The sequence below is a fragment of the Thermobia domestica genome, chromosome 2 (genome assembly GCF_964235325.1).
Source record: "Thermobia domestica chromosome 2, izTheDome1.hap1.1, whole genome shotgun sequence".
Lineage (NCBI taxonomy): Eukaryota > Metazoa > Arthropoda > Insecta > Zygentoma > Lepismatidae > Thermobia > Thermobia domestica.
The window spans coordinates 98,599,405-98,610,069 of NC_137455.1; the positions used below are offsets into that span (position 1 = coordinate 98,599,405).

At 33.5% G+C, this 10,665-nt stretch overlaps 1 protein-coding gene across 1 annotated transcript; it reads right to left on the minus strand.

Annotated features, from left to right (window-relative positions):
- Positions 1-2,171: 2,171 nt before the first annotated feature.
- LOC145679113 (zinc finger MYM-type protein 1-like) lies at positions 2,172-4,289 on the minus strand. The gene has a single exon (XM_081749706.1). The coding sequence runs from the start codon at positions 4,287-4,289 to the stop codon at positions 2,172-2,174; it is 2,118 nt and encodes a 705-aa protein (XP_081605832.1).
- Positions 4,290-10,665: the final 6,376 nt, after the last annotated feature.

The following is a 10,665-nucleotide window of genomic DNA, read 5'->3' on the forward strand; positions in this document are numbered from 1 at the left end:
TGAGTTCAAGACCTATTGGGAACTCCAATATTGTACCCTTCCTTGTAAGATCAAAGAACTCATTTACCCCAAGACGGTACTTTGGACACAATCTCGGATTTGTATGTCTATTTGCTTCTTAAGCATTTCTACAACAATAGCTTATGTACCTTTACATCATGTAGATGTTCTTCGTTAGCTGTATACTCATTATATAGCAATTTGTATCTTGTTATTTACATTATGTTAAGGACACTTGTTCTCACAACTTCACAACATATGTATATTCACTTCACCCCCACGTGTGGGGTGAAGTGAATAATTTACCTTGTATGATTCATTTCTTTCTGTGCACATTACTTGAGACACGATATGAACCATACTTATATTTTCAGAATACAGAAGGTCTGTACTATTCATATATAATTTTCAATCAGCCGTGCTACCATTTCTGTGGAAGATTTTTTCACTTTCATGCCTACTATGTTCACTTCCCCCCGAATTACTCTACTGTCCTTGTGAGTTTTATTTTATTTAACTCATGAAAATCAATGAAGTACGAGAAAGAAAGGAAAGCTACTGTTGGAAATTGCGCGTTACGACTTCCTACAAACCTTTCAATCGATTAATATCGAAAACGGAAATAAAGTAAAAATCAATAGAAAACGTAATTTTTCCTTCCGTTATTGCAGTATATGAGTGTGAGAGTTGAACACTATCACGCAAGAAAGGCCAAGGATTAAGGATTTTTAAATACAAAATTTTGACAAAAAAGTATTTGGGTATGAAAGAGGAACAAATCATTGAAGGGAGAAAGTTATATCAGGTTAATGTTCAACTACAAATCATACGGATACTAAGGGTGAAACGTCTAAGATGGGCGGAACACGTCATTCGTGTGAAAAAAAATGGTCTAGCTGCATAGGATCTTAGTTAAAAACAATATAAAATTGGGCAGTAAAAATAAAAGTGTATTGATTCTGCCTAGCGTAGGGTTCAATAACGAGATTTGGGTTGCATGTAGTTTAACGTACAGAGTTCAACTCTGACTTTTGGGCCACGAAAGTTCAGCACCGACGGTACTTTATATCCTCATTGGAGATGAAACCTGGAACTACGCCTACAGGAATCATGAATGTTGCCCACTTGGCTATGAAGGGATATGATGAGGTTTTGCTATGTGACAATGAGCTTAGGGATTCCGTAAATAATAAGTATGTTAAAACGGAAACGGAAAGCAATTAACATGAAGCACGAGCAAAGCAAGTTGCAATAAGGATGGAACCGAAAAGTAAAACTGAATCGATCATCGGCGCAAATCTGTCATCAACATTGGGGGGGACGAGTAAGACCGTTCCCGTATTTTATTTAAGTGATGTTCAAAATATTTATGAAGTTGGAAAACAATGCTGTGGAGGATCAGTGGAGCAGAGTTATCTTCAACATTGGCAGATTTGAGGGTTATTCTGGAATGGAGGGGGAGATGAGACACTTATTACAGTAGGTGAATCTGATTTCTGAGCTGAACATGTATATTATATATCAGGCGATGTAAGTGAAGTAGTGGTACATATCAGTAATACAATCAGTGCCTTGAACACATTCTGAAATCTGAATACATGCATATTTATAATTGGTATGTTTCTACTTAAGCATTCACAATAATCCACATTAACATTTTTGGACACTGGTTTTACAATAATATAAATAATGACTTCCCCAAAACTATGAAGAAAGAAAATCAAATATGTATGACGCAACAATATCCTTATCTGAGCAAAATGATGGTGATCTCGACAACATTACAGTAATCGTTACAGGAATTAAACAAATAGTTGAAAATAGAGTAACAATCATTAATGGCAAATTTAATGAAATTAAGTTTAAAACCTTTACATCATTAAGGTGAATACTTAACAGAAACTATGAAGCCTTAGGCATAGATGCAGTCCTAAACTTAAAATGAAGTTTATTACAAATAAAACAAAGAATAATATCACTACACAGTACAGTACTATTCATTCAAACACTTTTGCTTGTTATAGAATTAGGTATATATATGTGTACCAAGGTATTAAACTCATAGAAAAGGAAAACTCCTATTAAATTATGCCAAAAGTATTTTTCCTTGTTTGTTTTTTGTTATAAATGCTCTCATTACGTCTTTCAAGTTCAGTGCATCCAGGAGTTTTCTATGCACATGACACACTGCCAGGTTGTTCAGTCTCTTTTGTGTCATTGAAGACCGTAGATAGGTTTTCAATCTTCGCAATGCACTGAAACTTCTTTCTGCTTCGCACGAAGACCCCGGTACAATTAACAGTAAAATGTACCAGCATTTCAACCTGTGAGAACATTGCGCGAACTTCAGGAGGTATTGTCCTGAGCGTTTCAACAACTGCATTAACACTTTTGCAATTGTAAGTCTTTCTGAACATTTGCAACTCTACCTGTAGGTCATTTGGGCATAGTTCTGGGTACTTCTTAATTATGCCATTTATTTTAGTGCAATGCATAAGACAATCTTCCAATTTCCCTACTTCGTTCATTCCATCCTGATCAAACCGCAATGACAGCGCTGTAACTGCAGTATCAGCTACTCTATAGTACTCTTGTCGATAATATTCCTCTGCTGTAGTACTAGTGTGTACAAAACCACCACCTAGGCGAGCAGGAATCTGTCTCCTTCTAGGTAACTGGAGAGGTGTCAGGCCATTCTGAGTAATTTCCTTCTCACAGTCTTTCCACAAGTCCTGAAATGCTTCTTCAGACCTGAGAGTCTGTAACTCACTTGTAACTATTGTAACAGCTTCCTTCATACCACTTATACTCTGCTGCCTACCTTGCAATGCCTGGTTTAATCTCTCTAGAATTTCAATTACCTTTTCAGCTATAAGCAGTCCAAGGAACACTTCTCCCTGCTCCAATTTTACAAGAAGCCCACATGCAGAATCACGGTTGAGGTCATTTGACTGGGTAACATTTTCTGTTTCCAAAATCTGTCCGTATTGTACAATAACAGCGTGAATTTGACAGTCGCGCACAGTCCATCTAGTTGGACACAGGGGTCTTAACTTTCTTATGTTATTTTCTTCCATCTCTTGGTTGCAACACACATTCTGGAATTCTCTTTTCAGTTTAAGTGATTCTGAAAACATGACACCTACTTCATGGGCTGTTAATATTGCACTCTTCACCACAATACTGGATTCACATGCTTCTTTACTTACAAGATTTACACAGTGAGCCTTGCAGTGAACAAATGTAGCTAAAGGTTGGTTTTCCCTAATTATTGATTGAACACCTTTCACTTTACCACTCATATTGCTTGCACCATCATATGCTTGACCTCTAAGTAATGACCAGGGTAAGTCCAGTCTTTTCAAAACATTCAACAGCAGAGATGATATTGCCTGTCCTGTTGTAGTATCTGTCTCATAAAATCCAATAAAGGCTTCCACAGGATGAAGATCTTGATCGACATAGCGTATGCATATACTTTCCTGCTCATTTCCAGATATATCCCTTGTACCATCACACACTAGTGCGAATATTCCATTTCGTGACGTCTTAATGTTGGTAATGATTTCCCTTAAAATGAAATTTGACAAAATTGTCAATATTTCATTCTGTGTGTCGAAATTCGTCCATGTTGTTGAATTATTGAACCATTCACGAATTTCCGGAATATCATTTCCCCTCAGTTTCAGCAACTCTTGAAAATTACCTTCATTATTCTTGTGTCCTCTTAATGGCATACCCTGTCTAGCTAGATAAACAATAGTGCTTATTATTACACTGAGACATTTCCTGGCCTTCTCCTGGGATGCTTGACACTGAGAAGAAAGCTGAATTTCAATGGGATTTTTCATCTGATGGAAGCTCATTACTGCCTGCTGATGAGAGTGTGATTTGCTGTGTGTTGAAAATTTCTCTCCTACTTTTTTCCAGTTGAAATAGCCGGTTTTTGAGAATGTATCTTCACACTTGGACATCATTTTCTTCTCAGTACAAGTGTCCACATACTTTGTGCAATAAAAGCACAGAACACCATCACTTTTACGTTTGTCTTGTTGAAGCCATGGGAAGTTCTTATACCACTGTATTTGAAACTGTAAAGTTCTTGATTGAAGGTGCTGTTTAGGATAACTCATGGGACCTGGTTGGTTTGGTTCGTGATAATCCATATTAGAGGCTGTTCCCTCACTGGATGAGCTGCTGACAGATCCAAAACATTCATCATCAACATGACTTCCAGTTGCCATATCCACGCTGGATGTACTAGGGTGAGATGTTCCTTGTGGTTCCATTTTGCTGCTTTCTTGACGAGCTTCCGGTGAATCCTGTAGGTGAGGGGGAAAACTCTTATTAAAATTTGAGCAACAGGAAATATGTATCACATTGACATTCTTCTTTCATCAGTTGTGAAAATCAAGCACTGGAATCGTGATGTTTATAAATTTTTATGTCAGTAAATTACAAGAGTACAACAAGCACACACCCAAAAATTTTTGTTTGGGAGGAGGATCTAAAGTCGAAAATGTCTTCCACTCTTTGTTTACGTTTCAAAACATACTTCCAATCAAGGGCGGATCCAGGAGGGGCAATCGGGGCAATTGCCCTACTCTAGAATAGGATACTTTTAAAAATAAAATAAAACTGAACCTAAAGTTGAAAATCTTGATTTTCAACTTTGTATTATAAATGTAAAATAAAACATGAAATAGGTACTCCTTACTTTTTTACGTTGCAGAAGGAAATTGAAGCAATACATCTCAAAAAATTACTTTCCTTGGCGTTCGTGATAAGAAAATGTCCACCTTTGAAAATTCGGGTGGTAATTTATGTTCATTTTTTTCAAGATACGATATTTTGCGCTCTCCCTCCATTCTCAAAACCGAATACTCCTTCCTGTTAACAATTAACAGACAATAAACTATAAATCGTATTTATCCGCAAGTTTTTGTCAATATTCCGATTTTAGAAATATCAGTTTGATAGGTACAGGAAACAAATGGTTTTATTTGGGAGTTGTCGAATAGTGTTAAGGATCGAGATTGGACAAGTGAAGCATACAATTGAAAATAGCAAGGAAATGAACGAAATAATAAAATGTATCGTATGAATACGAATTAAAAGTTCTTCTTTCAAAAGGATTTCGCATTTTTATTATTCTTTTACGTATTATTATTATTATTATTATTATTATTATTATTATTATTATTATTATTATTATTATTATTATTATTATTATTATTATCCTCTACTACTCTGTTGGAACAGGCGACGTAGTAATATAAAGGTAATATCCAAATATATTACTGTTTCTTTGCGGTTTTTTATTATTATTATTCTGGGGTTTGCAGGAAGTTTTTTGCGATTCTGCATGTGTTCAGTATTACGCTTTTCTTCTTTGTTTCTTCTTTGTTTTTTCTTCAATTCCAGTGGTTTCAAGTGTCTTTTTTAACATCTTGTGAACCACCCCGGTACCTGATATAACTATTGGTATTATTATTATTATTATTATTATTATTATTATTATTATTATTATTATTATTATTATTATTATCCTCTACTACTCTGTTGGAACAGGCGACGTAGTAATATAAAGGTAATATCCAAATATATTACTGTTTCTTTGCGGTTTTTTATTATTATTATTCTGGGGTTTGCAGGAAGTTTTTTGCGATTCTGCATGTGTTCAGTATTACGCTTTTCTTCTTTGTTTTTTCTTCAATTCCAGTGGTTTCAAGTGTCTTTTTTAACATCTTGTGAACCACCCCGGTACCTGATATAACTATTGGTATTATTATTATTATTATTATTATTATTATTATTATTATTATTATTATTATTATTATTATTATCCTCTACTACTCTGTTGGAACAGGCGACGTAGTAATATAAAGGTAATATCCAAATATATTACTGTTTCTTTGCGGTTTTTTATTATTATTATTCTGGGGTTTGCAGGAAGTTTTTTGCGATTCTGCATGTGTTCAGTATTACGCTTTTCTTCTTTGTTTCTTCTTTGTTTTTTCTTCAATTCCAGTGGTTTCAAGTGTCTTTTTTAACATCTTGTGAACCACCCCGGTACCTGATATAACTATTGGTATTATTATTATTATTATTATTATTATTATTATTATTATTATTATTATTATTATTATCCTCTACTACTCTGTTGGAACAGGCGACGTAGTAATATAAAGGTAATATCCAAATATATTACTGTTTCTTTGCGGTTTTTTATTATTATTATTCTGGGGTTTGCAGGAAGTTTTTTGCGATTCTGCATGTGTTCAGTATTACGCTTTTCTTCTTTGTTTCTTCTTTGTTTTTTCTTCAATTCCAGTGGTTTCAAGTGTCTTTTTTAACATCTTGTGAACCACCCCGGTACCTGATATAACTATTGGTATTATTATTATTATTATTATTATTATTATTATTATTATTATTATTATTATTATTATTATTATTATTATTATTATCCTCTACTACTCTGTTGGAACAGGCGACGTAGTAATATAAAGGTAATATCCAAATATATTACTGTTTCTTTGCGGTTTTTTATTATTATTATTCTGGGGTTTGCAGGAAGTTTTTTGCGATTCTGCATGTGTTCAGTATTACGCTTTTCTTCTTTGTTTCTTCTTTGTTTTTTCTTCAATTCCAGTGGTTTCAAGTGTCTTTTTTAACATCTTGTGAACCACCCCGGTACCTGATATAACTATTGGTATTATTATTATTATTATTATTATTATTATTATTATTATTATTATTATTATTATTATTATTATTATTATTATTATTATTATCCTCTACTACTCTGTTGGAACAGGCGACGTAGTAATATAAAGGTAATATCCAAATATATTACTGTTTCTTTGCGGTTTTTTATTATTATTATTCTGGGGTTTGCAGGAAGTTTTTTGCGATTCTGCATGTGTTCAGTATTACGCTTTTCTTCTTTGTTTCTTCTTTGTTTTTTCTTCAATTCCAGTGGTTTCAAGTGTCTTTTTTAACATCTTGTGAACCACCCCGGTACCTGATATAACTATTGGTATTATTATTATTATTATTATTATTATTATTATTATTATTATTATTATTATTATTATTATTATTATTATTATTATTATTATCCTCTACTACTCTGTTGGAACAGGCGACGTAGTAATATAAAGGTAATATCCAAATATATTACTGTTTCTTTGCGGTTTTTTATTATTATTATTCTGGGGTTTGCAGGAAGTTTTTTGCGATTCTGCATGTGTTCAGTATTACGCTTTTCTTCTTTGTTTCTTCTTTGTTTTTTCTTCAATTCCAGTGGTTTCAAGTGTCTTTTTTAACATCTTGTGAACCACCCCGGTACCTGATATAACTATTGGTATTATTATTATTATTATTATTATTATTATTATTATTATTATTATTATTATTATTATTATTATTATTATTATTATTATTATTATCCTCTACTACTCTGTTGGAACAGGCGACGTAGTAATATAAAGGTAATATCCAAATATATTACTGTTTCTTTGCGGTTTTTTATTATTATTATTCTGGGGTTTGCAGGAAGTTTTTTGCGATTCTGCATGTGTTCAGTATTACGCTTTTCTTCTTGGTTTCTTCTTTGTTTTTTCTTCAATTCCAGTGGTTTCAAGTGTCTTTTTTAACATCTTGTGAACCACCCCGGTACCTGATATAACTATTGGTATTATTATTATTATTATTATTATTATTATTATTATTATTATTATTATTATTATTATTATTATTATTATTATTATCCTCTACTACTCTGTTGGAACAGGCGACGTAGTAATATAAAGGTAATATCCAAATATATTACTGTTTCTTTGCGGTTTTTTATTATTATTATTCTGGGGTTTGCAGGAAGTTTTTTGCGATTCTGCATGTGTTCAGTATTACGCTTTTCTTCTTTGTTTCTTCTTTGTTTTTTCTTCAATTCCAGTGGTTTCAAGTGTCTTTTTTAACATCTTGTGAACCACCCCGGTACCTGATATAACTATTGGTATTATTATTATTATTATTATTATTATTATTATTATTATTATTATTATTATTATTATTATTATTATTATTATTATTATTATTATTATTATTATTTGTAACCTATTAGTAGCAATTTTTAAATAAATCAATTCTACAAAGGAGCAGAGTTTCGTTTTCTAAAGGAAATATATATATTTGCAATACACTCTTATCTTGTTTTCAGCTCTAACGACCGCCCCTCCCAAATATTCAGCCTGAATCCGCCCCTGATTTCAATACTTTCACATCAGTATCACACACAAAACTTATCCATGACACTACTTAACGTAAGATTAAAAAATGTATCTAACATGTGGATACACTACATGCCCATATATGCATATCAAAACATTTTACTGTTGTGAACAAAATTATATATAAATATTTATATTGAGAGAACTTTTTCTTTTAGTATGAATTTCATAAAAAATTGTAACATATTCGAATTTATAGAACAGAACCTAAGCGTCAAAACTAACGTTTAGCACAGCAAAGCATTAAGAAAATAATGTTCTTGTTCTTGGCTATTCAACTTTTTTTGTTTAACCCTTTCACTGTGGAAGGCGATGGAAAGAAAATTTCCCTAACCTGCGAATGTCGATTATAGTCGACGTGTTAAAATTTGTCTGTATCTTGGTTTTGTCGATTGTAGTCGCCAAAGGTTTTCTGTGTGATTTCTATTGTTTATCGAAAACAATAGAACACAAAAAAAATTGAACGGTACAACTTTGGCGACTACTCTCGACAAAGCCAAGATACGGACAAACAAATTTTAACACGTCGACTATAGTCGACATTCACATGTTAAGGAAATTTTCTTTCTGTCGACAAAAGTCGACTTCCTCTGTGAAAGGGCTAACTTTTAGAAATTTTAACACAAGTTTCCTTAACAGAGATTGTGTGTATCAAGAATTGTCCTCAAGTAGGGCTATACAAAGCACGGATTTGACTGGTAGCCGTTTTGGAGCATAGATGATTTGTTAGATACTACTTGCATATAGCGATGAACTCGTGAACTTCCGTAAATGCACCCCTGGTGTAGGCAACAAAAACATATTATTTAAAGAAGTTACACAGTTCTGGGAAGGGGGCTCCGGTCCCGGTCAACCTGCGTGGGTGCTCCCCTGGAGTACAATATTATAATAGCCAAAAGAGAAACAAAAAAATACTGCTAAGCATGTGTATTCATTTCCATATGACAGACATAGTTCTTGAAGTTCTACTTCATTTTTAAGACTATTGAGAACAATTGGACAAATACAATTTACAAGGCACTTGCCCCTCGCAATTGTTATAGAAACCTTTTGGGGGTAAATTTATGACATGAGGATTTCATAGTGTATTGATTGAAACCACCTGCGTGGCCTGGTCTGGGCACCATCTTTGCTCACATTCGCGGTGATATGATTTCTCGCACGGCATCACAGATCACTGGTCTATCACTAATCACTAGTCCACTACGTATATAAAATTGTGTACTTGATCTCATCATGTCGCGACAATTATTTTCTGCTTGTGATTTGAATATATCACTTTCTCTACAGTAGAGACAGTATTGTAAGATTGTAAATTGTATCATTTATCAATTACAAATATTTCTGATCATGAGTGAAACGATCCTGTATATCGATTAATTAGAGCTGTTTTACATCTGCATGAAGGAGGATGAAACGACAGCCTAAATAATTTAAATATAATCAGACTATATAGGGCTATATTTCCGAGGCTAATAGTTATACTTAGTTTCAGCAAACGTAATGCACGCGCGAACGTACACACACAATCACACAGAGACCTTTCTCTGTTTTTCTCTATTTACATAGTTATTGACATGTTTGCAGCCAATAATTAATGATATTGTCTTTAGTGTAATGGTAGACTATATAATATACGTTTGCACTTAAATAGATTTAAAGTTTTGAACAACAGAATAACGAAAACATTAGTTAAATTAAACTCACCTCTTTTGTTTTGTGCTCTTGATCCTAAATGTTATCAGGAGGTTTCTCAATCCTCCAGGAATCAAACGAAAATCTTGCTTTCTTCATTTTCACAATATAAAATGCTAGTGCGATCGGTTTAAACTTCACCACAAGAATGAGCTGTCGCCCACACAAAATCACGTGATATCTCTATGTCTATCACAGTTCCCCTCTTACCTCTGGCGATAATCAACAATGACAGATCAGCCATTTATTGCGTAATTCAGTTTTGCAATGAATGGTGACTATTTTTGTTGTGGTTGCGCTGCAACACAAGTATATTAAAACGTCTATAAGTTTATGAAGTTTAATTATTAAAATGATATAATACACCTGATGAGACATGTTTCGCAATGAATTTAGTGGCGGATCTAGGGCTGGGCCGGGGAGCCTAGCCCCCTCCCCAGTTTTTTGAGTGACAAAAATAATTGAAGCTATTATTTATATATTTTTGAAAGTTTATAGTAAACTCATGATATACCTATCATAGTCCGGATTCTGGATGCCCCCCCCCCCCAGTTTTTACCTTCTAGATCCACCACTGAATGAATTATCCATTATGGATACCTGCATATTAGGTTGTTATGTATGGGAAAAGGCTAGAAATTTGAGAGCTTGGAATAGTCTTCTAACGTAGGCCTAT

Bases quoted from the DNA above. Each gene is read 5' to 3' on its own strand.
- LOC145679113 (XM_081749706.1), bottom strand. From the start codon at position 4,289: ATGGAACCACAAGGAACATCTCACCCTAGTACATCCAGCGTGGATATG.